Source organism: Amphimedon queenslandica, unplaced genomic scaffold (genome assembly GCF_000090795.2).
Source record: "Amphimedon queenslandica unplaced genomic scaffold, v1.1 AMPQUscaffold_13307, whole genome shotgun sequence".
Classification (NCBI taxonomy): domain Eukaryota; kingdom Metazoa; phylum Porifera; class Demospongiae; order Haplosclerida; family Niphatidae; genus Amphimedon; species Amphimedon queenslandica.
This window is the reverse complement of record NW_003546457.1, coordinates 41,542-58,981: the sequence shown is the minus strand read 5'-3', so window position 1 is coordinate 58,981 and position 17,440 is coordinate 41,542. Positions and strand designations below refer to the sequence as shown.

Sequence of the window (17,440 nt, the reverse complement as noted above, 5' to 3'; positions counted from 1 at the left end):
TAATGCTCCGCCTCTTTTGAGTTACTATAGCAACAATACAGGAGATGTATGAAGAAGAAGGAGAGCAATTGGCTGGCTCCTACGCCATATTCTTTGCAGAAGGAGACAGTCTAGCTAAACAAGGAGAATATGCAAAGGCTATAGAGTCTTTTTCTAAAGTATGATGGCTGAAAAAGTTCTTTTGAGCCAGTCAACAAGTGTTTTATACCAATACTTTGTTTAGGCTCTTGAATTCCAACCAGAAGATAGGGCTTGTCTTGTTTCCCGCTCCAAGTGCTACCTTCAACTGGGAGATACTGCAGCAGCACTAAAAGATGCAGAAACATCATTAAAAGAGGACAGCAAATATCATGGAGTTAGTTTTCCACATTTATTTATCTATCATTTTCTATTTATTATCATTACCATTATTATTAGGGTCTTTATAGAAAGGCTGAGACATTGTATAGAATGGGAGATTTTGAACATGCTTTGATGTTTTATCATCGTGGCAGTAAAATCCGACCAGACCTTAACGAGTTTAAGCTAGGAATACAAAAAGCTCAAGAAGCTATTTCCAACTCAATTGGAAGTTAGTCATTAATTTTTTATGGCAGCATTATCTCTCTCTCTCTTAGCACCAGAAGCATGCAAGCTAGATAAGACTGGTGATCTCTCTTTCTTTAAACAGCAAGATACAGTGGTACAATCATAATTTTTCAATTCATTATCAAAATCATGTTAAATGAGCATTTAAATTATTTTCTTAATTCTTTTATGATGCATACATTAATGTTCACAAGCATCATAGTGTAATGGATTAATTATATAACTTAGTATTATTTTTTAGTGATGTAAAAGTGGTTATTTACATGTAGTTCTATTAACAGGGAAAGAAAAAGCAAGCCAAAACTCAAAAAGCAGCCCATCATCAAATCAAAGCAAAGCAAGGGCCAGTTGCATCAGAAAAGACAATGAAAGAGGTACAAATTATGTGCATGAATGAAGAATTTAATTTAACATTTTAAAATAGCTTTTAGGAGAACTATATGCTGATCGTGAATATTTGGAAAGGCTATCCAAAGATTCAAGTAAATTTTTTTGTGGATTTTTTTGCTTTATATCTTTCAAGAAATAGGCAAAAATGATAGCAGCATTTACACTTTGATTAACGAGGGTGTGACATATTTGGATTCTCGTGCTGAGTTCTGGAGGCAACAGAAACCAATGTATACCAGAAAGAGAGAAAAGATACTGAGAAGATGGAAGCCGCCTCCAACAAGGCCACTGAATCCTGGTTCTAGGCATGCCAAATCAGGGAAAGATCAGTTTTCTGATCATACCAAGTTTGTTTTGAAAGCTCTTGAAGATATAGACAACAGTCAGTAGGAAATTAATATTTTTTGCATACCTATATAAAATCACCTTGTAGGCCTGGCCAATGGTGATGCTGAAAAAAGTTTGTCCGAAGCAGAGCAGACTATGATGACAGTGATGTCCTTAACTGATGCTGACCTTCCAAATAGGAACCAGTTCATTGCTACGCTACATTCCAGCCTTGGGAATGCATACTTGGAGCTGGGACAGACCGATCAAGCTCTGGAGCACTTTCAAAAAGACATGAAAATTGCAGAAGAGGAGTAAGAAAGCCTGTCACAGTGTTCTTTTAATTAATGTTTTCATTACAGAGGATATGACGATGCATTAGGCAGATCATTGTATAATCTTGGACGTGTTTACTCCATCATGGGAAAATATGAGGAAGGAATTCAATTGTGAGTTAGTATTAATACAAATTCAACTTATTTGAATACAATTCTTTAGTTGGTTAAAGCGTGTTCCTCTCCTAAAAACGTCAGAAGAGAGTGCATGGCTGTTCCATGAAATTGGTCGATGCTATTGGGAAGCAGGGAACTACACTGAAGCAAAGGAAAACGGAGAAAAGTCATTAAAAGCTGCTGAAGAGAGCCACGACCAGTTCTGGCAACTAAATGCAAGCATGCTAATTGCACAAACTGAAGGTAAACAACATTCCTTTCATAATAATGTCACTGCCATTTTTATAATACATTATTATTATAGTTAAACTTGGAAACCTACCTCATGGTTTATCATGTTTTAAGAATTGTCTGACATTAGCAGAGGTTCTTGATGATACAGACTCTCAGGAAGCAATAAAGAAAGCTATAGAAGAAGTGAACACTCAAATAGTTGATAATATACAACAGCCAACAGCTAGTCAGGATTAATATGAACAATATTGTCGTTAAAACATAAAAAAAGTATAAAGATAATTGATAGAGCAAAAGAAGCAGAGAGAGAGAGAAAGAGAGAAGGATAGAAATAGCAAAGAACAGCAAAAGAGATAAATTGCTCAATTAAAACAAAAATTAAAACATACCACTTCATGTAGATACGAGCATGTATAGCAAAATGAAAAAAATAAAAAAAAATAGCGGTATTATTATTATCCTCTAGCTCAAAATTAATGTATTTTTGGGTGAAATTTGTTCTAAACTTTGCGATCGACGTACTCTTCTCCCAGGAACTACCTTATTATCAGCTGCATGAGATAGAGCCTATACAAAAATAATATGAAAATTAATTATCATTACTATTCACAAATATTATTACTGTACCTCAATTTTCAGCGCTCTCTCTTTCGTTAATGGTAAATATTCATTTGGAAATGTCAGTCCATTTTCTTCTGACAACGTTCTCAAATCAAAATAGTACTTTGCATACATTTTGGCAGCTACATTGATATTAAACTGAATTTGCTCTAAGTAGACTCTCTCTAGTTCATTCCTATGAAGAAGCAAAAAAATTTAATTAGAAGGAAAATGACAACTAGTATCATATCTTACATATCTTCAACAGTGATTTCACGTAAGATCTGACAGTAATCAACATTCCACACTAGAGAGATTAGTAGTGATAGTAATTACATTCATAATTCATTCAACATTATCTACTCTTGTGTATCAGTGTGAGGTAGTCAAAGAAACAAAAGTGTCTAGTGTAGTCCATATTTGTTTGTTTTGTTAAGGAAGGTTATGTTGTGAGTTTAAACACACAATAAGCTTCCTGCTAGTGTACTATAATAGTAACTGTCTTTACATTAAGAGTGTTCTATTAGTATTATTGTTATTGATAAACTTAATGAGCTTACCAGCTTGATCATCCCAGACTTTGGAGGCAAGTAGAATAGCTCCAAGAAGGATGCGCTTCCAGTTACAAGGATGAAGATCTAGTTCACTGTATTGCAAGAGTCTCTCCAAATAAATCTATGTACATATTTATAGTAATAAAATGAAACACTATACAGTATCTAATGTACATGATATCATAACTCACAATAGTGATAATGGCACATTCAGATGTGAGCTGTGCTGCATGAAAAAGAGTTTTGATGAATTTGTATATCAGTTTATGGTCAGGAGTGAAATCAGCATAATGATCAGGTACAGGATCACGCTGGAAGGGGAAATTGATAATACAATATGTAGTGAATGTATATATGATACAATGCAACGAGAGGGCTCACAGTTAACGGGTGGAGCTTTTCATCAAAAATGTCTAGCGTCTTTGGAGGTCTGTCTCTAGGTCTAGAGATGTCGCAATCATTATGATAAAGAATGACTAATATTCAATATAACTAACCTTCCTTTCACGATGTAGAAGACGGCTAATGAAGCACTATATGTGTATTATTATGAGAAAAAAAAGAAAAAGATATGTGAAGAAGTAAGAGAAAGAGGAAGGAAGGAAAGATCAGGAATTTTAGTGTGCTCATGAATTGTACTATGAATTGAATAAGGACAAATTAACTAACCACTTTAGAGTGAACTTGAGGTCAGGTAAACTAACAGTGCTATCATCAGTATAGATTGTAGAGCATGAATTAGATTTCTTTATGACCAGTGGAGAATCCTAACACAATTTTAAAAAAGCATTCGCAACAGAATTTCATTTTACGGTATTATTTATAATATTTTACTTTGGATGAGGGAGAGGCTAGCATTCTTACGCTACTGTGTCGATGGCGTCCTGGCAAAGGAACAAAAGTGGATATCATATATACACAAGGAAAAATAAACAAACAAACAAACCTGTTTTCATCATTTTCATGGCGGCATGGGACAACTTTAAGAACATTGTCTCATCTTTATTAGAATTGTCTAATAAAAAGAAAGAATTTAAAACAATTAAATAATTAAGTAATTACACATATAAATGCTACTCATGCATGGAATCAAGAGTACATTTTGATATAATGTGATGCATATTTTATCGAAATAAATAGAAAAACTACCAACAAAAACTAAACCAAATTAGAATCAAAAGTCAATTCAATAGTTTTATAATCAGTATATATATATATACACGTACACACCTTCGCGGTCAGAAATGTGGTCTAACGTCTGACTAATAGCTGTAGGGTCCAACTCTTGAGTGGCTAAGATTGGAGGAGTATCAGGAGGTATCATCATAGGAGCAGCTGGTGCTGTGTTGTGAGAGTTTGTTAATTCTGGAGGAGGACTAGGAGGAGGAGGGGGATCACTTCCCAAGGAGCAGCAGTTACCCATAGCCTGAGGTACAATAAAAGAGATTCACACATCATTTAATAACAAGAGATACATCTTCTGACCTCTCTCTGCTGGTTTCTCCAGTATCGGCTAGCTAGCTAAACCCTCAAGACGACACCTCCCACAAATAACTGAAGAAGAGACACCACCCAAAATCAATTGGATCACGTGATTTGATCTGATCAGGGAAGGGACCGGGAGGGGCATCTCGATCTCATGCTGCTAGATGTTCACATGATTCCTCTTCACTTTATACTGTGTGTCTTCACTCGAGGGCAGGATCTATAATATTGTGATGGCAATCGTTGGAAGGACGAGGAAAGAGACAGAGTTACTCTGGGATACTCTCCCAGCTAAAGTGAAGGTCACTAACATTAATTCCTCCTTGTGTCTTTCATTATTATTCTCTAAGCAGACAGCTTTGTACAAACCAGAACGCCAGCTCCTTCTTTCCAGTGATAAGATATCTCTATTACCAGTCTATGCTAGCCGTATTAAATCTCTTCCTAAGTATTATCTCTTCAATGACGTTTTTGCCGTTTTGCAGGTTAGCTGATGAAATATTGACATTGCATTATGCATAACAACCCAATGAAGCCAAAAATTACACTAGGCAGCATGCTGCAGTAACTGCCATTTTTATATTGACAGGCACTGTGATGACACTTGGAATCTCTATTTTAGCCAACAGCTTTTATAATGATCTCTCATTTTGTTCTATCATAGGGAGTTGTACTTGCAGAATATCCATTACAATGGCTCTGGGTTCAACACGTTATTACAGCTAATGCACTCAACCAGAGCTCTCAATCCATGTAAGTGATAATGTAAATGTACATACATCTTATATGTACATGTCACATTTAAATGATAGTTTTTTTTTACATAAAATCATTGTTCGAATCTGATTTTTACTCATAAAGTGCTTTGTAATTTACATGTACTGTAATTATTAGGAAAACGATGCCTACATGTATATGTATGCTGTGTTAATAGTAAGATTGAAAGAGGGAAGAGAAGAAGGGAAGAGAGAGGGAAAGAGGATAAACAGGTGGTTAACTGGTTATACATGTACGTGTATTTAAATTGTAGCAAATATAGTTACATGTATGCTAGCTCTTAGAAATCAACACTTTGTTTTAAGCATCTCCTTAAAGCAATTACGAGTGACCAACCTTATTTTAATCTAATCCTATGCATACTTTCTGAAAAAGCAAAATTATTAATGTTGCTGTGCTTCCATTATAAACTCCTCTGTATATAAATGGTAGCTGACACAATGTTGACAGCTTGTGTGCTGGAGTATATAAAGTAAAGTTAGACAAGGCATGAACATCATCATCTTCTAGTAATCCACCGTCTCTTTGTATCTTACAGGACATCATTTAGGCTAATATTACCCGAGACACACTTAGATTTGCAGTGTAAGGAATTCATTCACAAAGTAATGACTACTTACTCTTCCATTGATTGTATATTATTATAATTATTGTATAATTATGTATTTCTAGTCTATATGGGTCAGCACTATTGTTGATGCTATCTGCCAAGATCTACAAGTTTCACAGGTCATTTCTGGTAGAGGGTAAGTTACTATAATACTACTATTTTATCTTTGTGATCAGCATAATATCAACTCACTATAGTCATGGAATGTATTACTAAAACAGGCACTTTTCAATTTTGATAAGATTATGTTTTATATGGTAGAGGGCCTGTGATAGTTGTTTGTATTTATTGTAATCATCAGCTACAATTTCAATTTTGAATTGACTGAATTACTGTACTATAGACTGGGTTGTTGTGATTACTGATTGTGTTTAAATGCAATGATTACGATTATACTGGAAATGTTATGGAAGTTACGATTAGATTGCCAATTGCCTTAAACTTTTTGTGACGTCATTTCTATTGCTGTCATACATTATGGGTGAAATATAATGGAAATAAAAATTATTACGATTTAATCAATACAAAAGGGTGCTATTTCAAAAGACCCTCAGCATAAATCATTCAAAAAGACTAGTCTTCACTGTTTTAGGAAGTAGATTGCTCTGTCATAGTATTAGTAACGCGGCAGCGTTACTAAGTAGGATTCACCCCACTTCAAAATGGCTGCCATGACTTTTAGACTAGAAATTACATTATACTTATGTTACCTCCTCACTTTTACTATTCATATTTTATTTACACAAAAACTGAAACTCTGGCATATAACAATAATGTATTCTCTACTCAATACTCATGTACAGTATATCTACATGTAGCTTAGGGCTATTTTATATTAGTCTCTAAATAATGTCACAGCCTTATGATAAGTGTTTCCTGTTACGTGACCTACCTTTTATAAACAAACAGCAATCATTCAATGTAATGCATTTTGTAACAAGTTATATTGTGCATTCACTCATTTACTTTGCACTATCCTTAAATAACACTGAAATTAAAGCTAAGTAGTGAAAATGTTATCTCAGTACCTAGTCTGTGATTATAAAAACTGTACATGTTGTTTTTAGTAAAGAAAGTTGCACTAAGTCCTACATGTACATGTACATGTACATGTACATCACAGCTACACTTAAATATGTTCTATATTTGTCGTCAGCAGATATCTGTTGTTGTCAAGTGTTGGTTTTGGCTTGTACCTTTTCTCCTAATTTATTTTGTTCCTGTTCACTAACAAATGATTTGTTTTATCCACAGTGACCTTACGCTTGATACCAAACTCCAGTTGATTAGGAGTCGGGACTTTATGCAATACACCTTTCAATCTTTACTGGAAATGAAGGACGTTCGCTACAAGGGACAGTGGCTGAATGCTAAACCACACGGAAGGTTAGTTAGTCAGACTTGAGTGAGCTTTTGAGGGAGAGAGAGAGAGAGAGAGAGAGAAAACTTTATTTTTTTTAAGTGCATTCAATCAAAATTTCTGTACTCTTGGGTGTTGTCTTGCTAGATCTGGAAATAATTTTTGGGAGACCAATCCAACTAAACTATGAGATTTTAGGAGAGCTAAATATGACAGAGTACATGTATAAACCTAAAATGGAACATTTTACCTAGACCAAGTATGGGAGACCAAAAGTCTCCAAAACTCCATAATAGATCTAACAGTGAATTTTATGTTGCTATATTTGATGTGCCAAAAAATAATGCTAACTTTAGATATAACAGGAACTGACCAGTAAAGGATCATAGTAAAAAATTATTAGTGAATTATTTTACACATGCTATGCATTTACTGTACATTGCACAATTGTTATTTGTTGTATTTTTTGTTCTGTAGTGGTGAGTTTTGGCATGAGCCCAGTGGGAAACTTTATAAAGGAAACTTCAGAAAAGGAAAGTTTCATGGCAAAGGTGAACTGTTGTGGTTTGCCGACAGCGAGTATCGCAAGAAATACATTGGAGACTTTTATAACGGACTAATGGAGGGTCAAGGGGAAATGAAGTAAGAGACATAATTTATAGTGTTTGGTTTTATTATTTACATTGCAAATTTCATATCATCATTCATTGAATTTGAATCAATTGTTCTGTACCTGTTAGTGTATTAAATTGTGGAACCTTTTTCATTTTTCTTGTTTTTATATTGTGTGGAAAGTTTGAGGTTTTTCTGATCAAAATTGAAAATTAAATTTGCTCTATAATCAGGACAAAAGACAATGTACTAGGTATTTTGTCAAAAATGGCTAGGAGAGAGAATTCTACATTTTAATTTTATGTTTTGATACATGTACATGTAAGCATGTTCTTATGCTGTCTGCTTGAAAACATTATGTACATGTACATGTGTCCCATTTCATTTGTTGTGGTCTCCTCCTCCTCATGTACAGGACAATGCACATGTATGGTCAATGGGTGGATTAGCTACTAAAGCACTTTTATTTTCCTATGCAACATGGTTAAAAGACAGGTATACAAATAGAGCTCACACGAGTCACTGATAACTTTTTGGAACAACCCATGGAGCTTTGTCCCCATTTTGTAAACAAAGGATATCGATATTACCCAAGAGAGGACAATGATCCCATGCTCCATTACTGTAGCTGTTTTGTTTGCTAACTAATTGTTAACTGATTGAGTGACCATAATGCAGGACTCACTCACTTCTTAATCTTCCCTCTTGCCTTGAGCAGACATGGGGAATAGTAGTGATTACAATAATAGCAATACATGTATGTGTAATATTTGTCAATAATCAGAAATATTGATTTTGCTAATTGATATTAATTTTGCACTTAGTTTTGTAACACTTTGCCATTCCCTAGTCCCCACTTGCTAAATGATGCCCTGTTGTACAGTACATGTAGTTATGCAAGAAAGGAAGTCTCCATTTGTTTTATATTATGTATCAAGTTTTAAGTTGATTCTGATCGATTACATAAACTTAAAAATTTAGCTATAGAAAAATGCTAGTTGATTTCTTCATTGTATGATATGTATACATTAATACATGTGTGTTATGTATCAAGTTTGAGCTGTTCTATTAAAATTATAACTAATGTGCATGTAGCTACATGTACATGTACATGTACAACTAAGAATTATTATTAACTATATTTTTTATTGATAATAGGTACTCGAATGGTGATGTGTATGATGGTCACTGGTCTAAGGACAAGAGGGACGGGTTTGGTAGACTTGAAGAAGCTTCTAGAAAGAACTCTACCTATTGTGGTGGCTGGTTGCTTGATAAACAACACGGGTATGGAGTCTATGACGACAGATTGAAGTAAGTAATCTTATGCACAGTCTAGAGTAATAGATTATAAGAAAAGTGGCGGCATACATGTAGTTAATTAAACCGTGTTAATAAACTTTGCCTTTGCTTTTTTTTCAAGAATTGGCTTGTTTTCTTAAAATGGCCATAACTCGAAAAATTTTTGTTGGAAACAGCTCAAACTTTGTACACAGCATAAGGACATCAATATGTATCAGAAAATGTAATAAAAATTTGGGGTCATTTCCGAGCTGTTATTTGGAAAAAAACCATGGGCTATAGCCTTGGGTATTTTTTAAAATTTTGGCATTTTTAAAAAAATAGCCGTAACTTGAAAAATTGAAGTTGGAATCACCTAAAACTTGCTACACAGAATAAGGACATCAATATGTATCAGAAAATGCAATAAAAATTTGGGGTGATTTCGGAGCCATTTTTTTGGAAAAAACCATGGGCTATAGCCTTGGGTATTTTTCAGAATTTTGACATTTTCTTAAAATGGCCTTAACTTGAAAAATTAAAGTCGGAATCAGCTTAAACTTTGTACACAGTATAAGGACATCAATATGTATCAGAAAATGCAATAAAAATTTGGGGTAATTTCGGAGCCATTTTTTTGAAAGATAATTTTGGTGTTTTCTTAAAATAGCCATAACTTGAAAAATTGAAGTTGGAATCAGCTCAAACTTTCTACACAGCATAAGGACATCAATATGTATCAGAAAATGCAATAAAAATTTGGGGTGATTTTCAAGCCATTTTCTGAAAAAATTAATACCCAAGGCTATTATAGCCTTGGGTATTTTTCAGAATTTAGTGTTTTCTTAAAATGGCCGTAACATAAAAAATTCTAGTCAGAATCAGCTCAAACTTTGTACATAGCATAAGTGCATCATTATGTTTCGGAAAATGTTATAAAAATTCAGAGCCAGTTTTAGAAAAACCAAGGGCTCTATTTTTTTCAAAATTTTTAATTCATTTTCGTGTTCATTTATTTGACAGACATGAGAGATATTTAGGAATGTGGTCTGAGGGTCAGAGATCTGGCCCTGGTATACAGGTAACATCAACAGGTACTTACTGTGAGGCCATCTTCACTAACGGAACAATTGGTGTAAGCTAATAATCATCATCATTGTACTAATGTGCATGTATGTATTTAGAGTGGTAATGATGGTCTCATATTGGATCCTAATGGAAGCTCCTTCATGGGTAAACTAGGACCAGACTTCAAACTGACAGGAAAGGTGAGTCAGTTTACATGTATATTAGTGTTCGAAAATTGTATTGGGAACTTCACTAATACTGCATGTACATGTAGTTGCATTAATGGTTATTTTTTTACCCTCACAAAGAGCCCTTGATTTGACGTTATACATAATTTAGCAATGAAGTGACATATTTATTTTAAAAAGAAATTGGTGTAGCCTCTTACTTCCTTCTCATTTGAATCATTGTTAGTATCTTGTGTTCCTGTTGTCTGTTAGTGTCAATTTCATTTTGTTTCTTTCACTCTCTTTTATAAAGGGAACTCTAGCACTGAGTAATGGTGTCACTATTGAAGGATACTTTGGTGGTTCGTGGCATACTAACATTGACATACAGCGTGCCACTCTTGTTCATCCTAAGAAAAGAGGACTCTCCTTTGGTGTGAAAGCAATAGAGTCATGGAGAAACTCCTTCTCTGAACTACAGTCAGTCATATTCAATCTACTATTTATCATTTATTGTTGTCCTACTAGGATAGCAAGGCTTGATGGTCGAATTGGTACATGTACTGTACTAGCATCAAACAAGTGGCAGTCTTTGTTTGAGGAGTGCGAGAAGATGTTAGGATTTTCAGGTAATGCTGCATCTGATGTTCTCACTGCTTGGAGTCGTATTGCTGCCGGGACCTTTGACACCTATCAATCACCTACCAACTCACCTATGGGTGGATCCCCTGTACTAGCACCACTGAGAAGAGCCAGCTCCCTTAGCACTATTCCTAAAACAGTGAGGGCCCCCGGCGAACTGATATCACTTGAAAGAGCTCGTGCCATGACTTTTCAAGACAGCAATGAAGACGAAGGCAGCCCTGCTACTAGTCAGCGTAGGACACTTGATGATCTTGAAGCATCTTTAATGCAACTAAGTATTGAGCATACACATAAACTGAGGACTGGGGATAAGATCAAGATCAGTGGACCATTACACTTACAAGAAGAGATAGCTAGTTCCTATCCACCAGTTGGTCCAGGGCTGACATATTCACCTCATGCAGATTACAGTCCACCTCCTCCTCCTACCACCCTCCCTTCACTAGTAGAGGAACACGCAGAGCATGGAAGCGATGAAGGAGAGAGTTCAAATAGTGAGAATGCTGGTTTAGTATTATCAGATACTAATAGAGCTATACAGAGGTACATTGATCAAGTAAGGGTCTTCATACAAAGCAGTTTAATATACTAATGTGCTTGTGTAATGCGTGTAGGCTTTTAATACACCTTCACATCCTCTTGGGGTACTAATGAATAGGCTGGAGACTGTATTCAGAGACAGTTATGGTGGCATTGGTGCTAATAGGTTCCTCCTGCCTCACGCTATATCAGAAGTACAGTATATCATCAAACGACTTCACAGCATTGTCAGGTAACAGGCTTGATGCATTAGCAGACACTGTTTACACACTATTGGATTTGTTAATAGGATTCTGTTCCCTTTTTTGGATGGTTCTGATCACGACGTGACTGCTATTGGGTTAACTCGATTGGGTGATGCAGACCCTGACGACTACCTCTGCATTAACTCAGGTAATATGAGTATTATTGTATTCATGAAAGAGAAGCCTATATCAAGTATACATAGGGGAAGCCAAAAACAGCCTGTGGTTATTTATATTAAAAATATATAATGAAAGCCTAGGATCACATACAATGTACACAATACTGAGTACATACTGTATGAATTATAAACTGCTTTTATATTCTTTTTGTAAAGTGCATGTACATGGAAAGTATAGCTGTATGTTACTGGTTGTGAATGATTACTTTGTGTTTTATAGGCTACACTTTGTTGCATCCACTTGTGTTCCAGCGTATCTATCCATCACTGAAGATGCTATACATATTGCATCATGTTGATGATGACAAGGAATACAGTAGAGGGACAGACTTTCTATCTCAAATGGACGACGAAAGACTTCTTCATTTTATACATTTTCCACAGTAAAATTAGCTGTTGTTTAACTAACTGTAATTTTATGGTGGACTTATTTGTTATTTTAGAAATTTATGTAAGAAGATTTTGGGAAAAGAAGACAACACTGTTCTCGAGGTAGGCTATGTTTGTATTAACTCTGTGTACTGTTTTTACTGTTATCAATATTGTTAGGATCTAGAGAATGCTGCTATTGTACTCCAAAGGATGAAGTATGTTGTGATAATTTTGGGTATAATAACTTTCACTTCTTGGTTTACTTGTATTGGCAGTACACTATATGCACCTGGGGAATTTCTGGACCTCTTCAGAGTTGCATTTCAGCAGCTGTCAAATGTATGTATTAATGCACTCATAACCTATAGACTTTCAACAGGAATTGATTTTTAACAGGAATTGATATAGATTTCATGAATTATAATACTACATTATTTTGTTATTTTTCACTTGATTGTGCATGCAATCACTTTATAAACCAATCAAACAGCTGCCATAAGTTACTGTGTGTCTCCTTTTTTATTTCATAGATCCAGCAGTTGTCTTGTGATGTATTGCTACCATCAGTTGTGTTTATTGTGGTAAAGGCTGGTCTCTCTCATCTTGGAGCTTATCTTCATTATTTGACTGACTTTGCTTACACTGAACCTGCTGATGAATATACATTAGTCACTTATGAGGTATAATATTTTGTTATTATTATCAATGATTTTTGTTATTATTTTATTCTTGCACTCATAGGCAGCTTATAACTTTATTAGAAAACAAGGTGCACTCACTTAACGAGAGAGAAATGGAAATTATTATTATTATTATGTATGTATGTACAGTGTTATTACCAAATCATTTTTTATCATTCTCTAATTTCTGTTAAGCTTTGTTAATTCAATAATAAGATTAAACATGAATGCATGCAATACATGTGATAGGTACGTGCTCAATTAATACTTATCTTCAAGACCGGAAGTATTTTCAGGGTTGCCAGATCATGAACAAAGTTCATAGATTTATGAACTTTTCAGCCTTGGCATGAACTTTTCATGAACTAATTTTTTTCATGAACTTTTCATGAACTTTTGAGACTTTTATAAACTTTGAAAATTCAATGTTTGAGGCATTGATTTAGCTCTCAAAATGAGACATCAGTGTTCATTTCAGCAAGATTTCAGTGATAAGCATCATCTTATTAAAGTTATAAAAATAAATTGGTATAGTTATTAACTAGTTACAAAAGTTATTTCTTGGTTATTAAAGTTAATTTATGGTTATTAAAGTTAAGTAAGTAGTTATTAATGTTAATTCAGTAGTTATTAACCTGTCGTTCCAAAATTTTGAGAAAACATAAACTTTTTTGTGAAAACATGAACTTTTTGACAAAATTTTGTGAACAATTGGCCAAACCCATCTGGCAACACTGGTTTTGGCGGCATTCTGCGTTGGTGGCTTGTTGGTCGCTTCATGCTCAGTGGTTGATAGTTGACACCTCGTGCAATTATTTACAAAAATGGAGAAGCTCTTCCTCCTTATCTTGGCTTGCCTCCTCTCTCTGTCTAACGGAGACTGTAATACTTGTTGTGCTAAGTCAGCGTGAGTTCCGATCCTTTGATGTTAAATTGTTAATATATATCTCTCTTTCACAGTGGCATCGCTAGGCCACAAATTGACTATGTTCAGTTGACAGTACAGAATGCTAAAGGATACTGCAATGTAATGATTGATTTTGTTTGTGTATCATTAGTCAATAACCTTTTAGCTTCACAATTGTGATGCCTCTAACTTTAATGGCTGGACAATTCATGGCTTATGGTGAGTGATCAATCATTTTTGTTGCCAAGACTAATACCACGTGTTTCTTTATCTTCAGGCCATCACAAAAGGGACAAATGGGACCCAATAGTTGCAACTCTTCAGCTCACTTTGATGAGTCTGCTTTGACTGTATGTTTAATACAATAGTGTAAATGACTATTAATGTGTTTGTGTAATATGTTGAGAGACACTGCTCATTGGATTGTTATTGTATTCACATTGAGTTGAATTGATGGTATAAGGTTTCCTCCTTCTCAGGACCTCACTCAAAAGATGAATCAAGAATGGCCGACACTTTATGGTGGAGATTCCACTAGCTTCTGGTAAGGAAAGTGTTTACTGTATAAAAGTGTGGAATGTGGTTTCCTTAATTGCACACCTTTTCCACTCCCTCTTTGTTATTGTTATAGGTCACATGAATGGTGCAAGCACGGCACATGTGCTATGAATGCTCCTAGCATGACCACGATAGATTCAATGATAGCATACTTCACTACTGCTCTGACAATGTTTGAGACTCTAAATATCGACAGTTCCCTATCCAGTGCTGGTGTAACCCACTCTAATGAATACAACCTTGCAAAATTCAATGTTTTCGACAAGCTGCCAGCTTTCGAATGCACAGTATGCTACTATTGTTATTTTTATTCTGTAGTGTCACTATTGCTGTCATGTCATTGTTATTAATAGTATACTATTGCTTTTATAAAGCTGATTTTTCTCTTGCAGAGAAAAGGAGACAGCCAAGTCTTGTTTCAAGCTCGTTTTTGTTTCACAACTGATCTTGAAGCAGTTGATTGTGATATGGACTGGTTTGCTTCTATTCAGCCTTGTGATGAGTCTATTGTTGTGAACTATCTGTAAGCTGGAAAAACTTAACATTTAGCTTAGGATATTTTAATTATTTAACTAAATATTAGTTACTATTAATTTAACTGAATATTATTATTAAAATTGGTTTGATAAATCTTTCATGATATGGATACATGTGTTTAGATGGCTGCGACATTTCTTTATTATTGCCTAAAAGTGTTAATACATGTTAATAGTTACATACAACTATACTAATTTGCTCTGCTGTCATGTTTTATCAATAGTGCCATTATTGGGTAGTTTTGATTAGATTTACACATACAATTAAGCATGCATGTTTGTTAGCCATGATTATGTGATTGCTGTATCAAATCACCAAAATAAAACTCAGTCAGAGCGAACTCTTGTGCAATACTATAAATCTACCTAATAAGTTACAAAAAAATTTTATTCGGCAAAACCCCAATTGTTGAAGTACTTTTCATATGTACATGTATGTCTGGACATGGCAAGGGGGTGATCCCCTCAATATTCTACATTCTTCTAGTATATACACTATACAGTGTCATAATCCTTCAATACCTCATTTGCTATTTCCTCCCTATTTTGTCCTGTGTATTTGTTTATTATTCAACAATTTTGCCAAAGTTATAGAAAGGATTTAATATCAAAAATAAACATCAATACAGAATGTGTATTCCTTACCTCCTCTGCTCCTTCTTCACTTTGATTTCCCCCTCAGATGAAATCAGTACTTGCTGATTGCTGTTAGACACATTTTTCTCTTTTTCTGTAGTTGAGGTACAACAATGATACTACACTTAAATAATTAAACAGCACTATAATAATTAGTTGGGCTGGGGTGAATGTTGGAACATTCATTCAAATATTTGTTCATTGCTAAATACATGTAATTTAAGTTCTTAGTAGGCATTTGAATTTAGTAGGTTTTGCCAGTACGGGTTGACTCGCCTATTTTGATAATAATGTCTACTCACTTATAAAATCATCTGGAACATATTCATAAGGGTCCTGTGCTTAATTAGAGTGATCACTGTTCAAGAAACTAATTGATTAATAATGCATTCATCTCACTTCTAAAGTGTAAGTGAAGGTGTGTTTAAAATGTTAATTTAAGCTCCTTGTCAAAATTTTAACGATTGATTTTGTCATTTTGTGGCATGGTATGTAGATTGACAAAATTACTGAGTCTCCTAGACCTTAGAGTAATTTGCCAAATTTTTATACTCACTACAGTATATCATTAAAGCTTACCTCCTTCCTCCCTTCAATGGTCTACTGACTCTATACTCAATCATCACCATATATTTTTTTATCAAGCTCTGCTCAAATAGTCTAGTCTTGCATACTTAGCCCTTCCTCTGTGCCTCTGCTGGTTCAACTTCCCTGTAATGGCTCAATTAACACCACATAAGTCATTCATAATAAAGCATTGGAATATATTCCATAGCAGCTTGCTTGCCACCAGTTCTTGTATGTATTCATCCACAGATGGTGCATCATAACACCATTGATTCGTGATAATGAGTCGGCCGGTCATTGAATGCGCGGGGTGTGGTCATAGATACGTGCGTCTTTTATAATTTTTAAAGGAGAAAACCACGCTGTGTCTTTTGTTGAAGAGGATTATCTGTTAGAAGACATACTCTCGCTAGGATACATCCCATATTCGAAGCCTATCTTTCTCATAGCATCACAGTAAGCTATGGCTAGTGGTGCAACTGAAGAAGATTCTTCTGGAGAAGGTTAGTTAATCATTACTCGCGAGATATCATTTCATATTTTTTTGACTCAGAGCCACCAGTAGAGTCAGTACACTACCTGTTGTTGTCAGGATTACCAGACACCATTACAGCTGATGGTGTAGAGCTGTTCTTGTCTAATTCATTTGATGAAGTCAATAATGTGGAATTACTTGAGAGTGGAACTGCTCGTGCTGAAGTTGTTGACGATAATGAAAGTAAGATATGCACAGAATGCATAAGACTAGACTCAGGTTGGGCCTGAATAATAATGTAGCATTTTTTGTTAATATTATTTTTCATTAAGTTGTAATTATTTTTTTAAGTTCATAAATTAGACTGGCATTTATAATTATTTAGCTAAGCTAGCTGTTATAGATCTATAAAAAAATAGTTGATGGTTAGTGCCACATAAAATGCTTATGATAACTTTTACCAGAATTGGAAGGTAAGTTCCCCGGGATAGTCCAATTCTGTCCCTTTTGTCTACAGAACAAGATTACATTAACCGCATACTAACTTGTATAAACACCTCATAATGTTTAGTGTTGGCACATCATTTGCTACTCA

At 34.8% G+C, this 17,440-nt stretch overlaps 5 protein-coding genes and 1 long non-coding RNA gene across 6 annotated transcripts in view; 4 read left to right on the top strand and 2 right to left on the bottom strand.

The window, feature by feature from the left end:
• The first annotated feature begins 18 nt into the window (after window positions 1-18).
• Window positions 19-2,273, top strand: LOC100641178 (tetratricopeptide repeat protein 25-like). The gene is made up of 11 exons (XM_003387963.3): window positions 19-158; window positions 224-355; window positions 418-571; window positions 618-682; window positions 870-962; window positions 1,013-1,070; window positions 1,112-1,360; window positions 1,412-1,619; window positions 1,668-1,754; window positions 1,804-2,000; window positions 2,062-2,273. Exons 1-11 carry the CDS (start codon window positions 45-47, stop codon window positions 2,226-2,228), a joined length of 1,524 nt encoding a protein of 507 aa, XP_003388011.1. The 5' UTR covers window positions 19-44; the 3' UTR covers window positions 2,229-2,273.
• Window positions 2,225-4,720, bottom strand: LOC100641051 (cyclin-Y-like protein 1). The gene is made up of 12 exons (XM_003387962.3): window positions 4,631-4,720; window positions 4,376-4,571; window positions 4,092-4,160; window positions 3,980-4,029; window positions 3,815-3,912; window positions 3,643-3,678; window positions 3,527-3,587; window positions 3,337-3,456; window positions 3,152-3,266; window positions 2,847-2,898; window positions 2,619-2,787; window positions 2,225-2,558 (listed from the first exon to the last, which is right to left on the bottom strand). Exons 2-12 carry the CDS (start codon window positions 4,566-4,568, stop codon window positions 2,454-2,456), a joined length of 1,068 nt encoding a protein of 355 aa, XP_003388010.1. The 5' UTR covers window positions 4,569-4,571; window positions 4,631-4,720; the 3' UTR covers window positions 2,225-2,453.
• A 36-nt stretch (window positions 4,721-4,756) lies between these two features.
• LOC100640928 (alsin-like) lies at window positions 4,757-13,394 on the top strand. The gene is made up of 20 exons (XM_019998729.1): window positions 4,757-4,932; window positions 4,984-5,115; window positions 5,295-5,383; window positions 5,946-6,012; window positions 6,080-6,153; window positions 7,272-7,403; window positions 7,855-8,019; window positions 9,148-9,303; window positions 10,294-10,405; window positions 10,455-10,538; window positions 10,819-10,985; window positions 11,034-11,706; window positions 11,765-11,922; window positions 11,980-12,083; window positions 12,335-12,497; window positions 12,558-12,606; window positions 12,664-12,701; window positions 12,762-12,825; window positions 13,017-13,166; window positions 13,228-13,394. The coding sequence occupies exons 1-20, from the start codon at window positions 4,864-4,866 to the stop codon at window positions 13,267-13,269; spliced, it is 2,688 nt and encodes an 895-aa protein (XP_019854288.1). The 5' UTR covers window positions 4,757-4,863; the 3' UTR covers window positions 13,270-13,394.
• A 528-nt stretch (window positions 13,395-13,922) lies between these two features.
• On the top strand, window positions 13,923-15,277 carry LOC100639914 (ribonuclease T2-like). The gene is made up of 7 exons (XM_003387954.3): window positions 13,923-14,073; window positions 14,127-14,193; window positions 14,240-14,292; window positions 14,351-14,423; window positions 14,553-14,617; window positions 14,705-14,918; window positions 15,024-15,277. The coding sequence occupies exons 1-7, from the start codon at window positions 13,991-13,993 to the stop codon at window positions 15,156-15,158; spliced, it is 690 nt and encodes a 229-aa protein (XP_003388002.1). The 5' UTR covers window positions 13,923-13,990; the 3' UTR covers window positions 15,159-15,277.
• On the bottom strand, window positions 15,199-16,012 carry LOC109583406 (uncharacterized). The gene is made up of 2 exons (XR_002185520.1): window positions 15,813-16,012; window positions 15,199-15,317 (listed from the first exon to the last, which is right to left on the bottom strand). It is a non-coding gene; the product is annotated as an uncharacterized LOC109583406 (long non-coding RNA).
• A 705-nt stretch (window positions 16,013-16,717) lies between these two features.
• Window positions 16,718-17,440, top strand: part of LOC100640803 (poly [ADP-ribose] polymerase 14-like) — an 8,771-nt gene continuing 8,048 nt past the window's right edge. Inside the window, exons 1-2 of the mRNA XM_003387960.3 lie at window positions 16,718-16,873; window positions 16,924-17,088. Of these exons, the coding sequence (XP_003388008.1) occupies window positions 16,834-16,873; window positions 16,924-17,088 (205 nt within the window). The 5' untranslated portion in view covers window positions 16,718-16,833. The remainder of the gene's footprint in view (window positions 16,874-16,923; window positions 17,089-17,440) is intronic.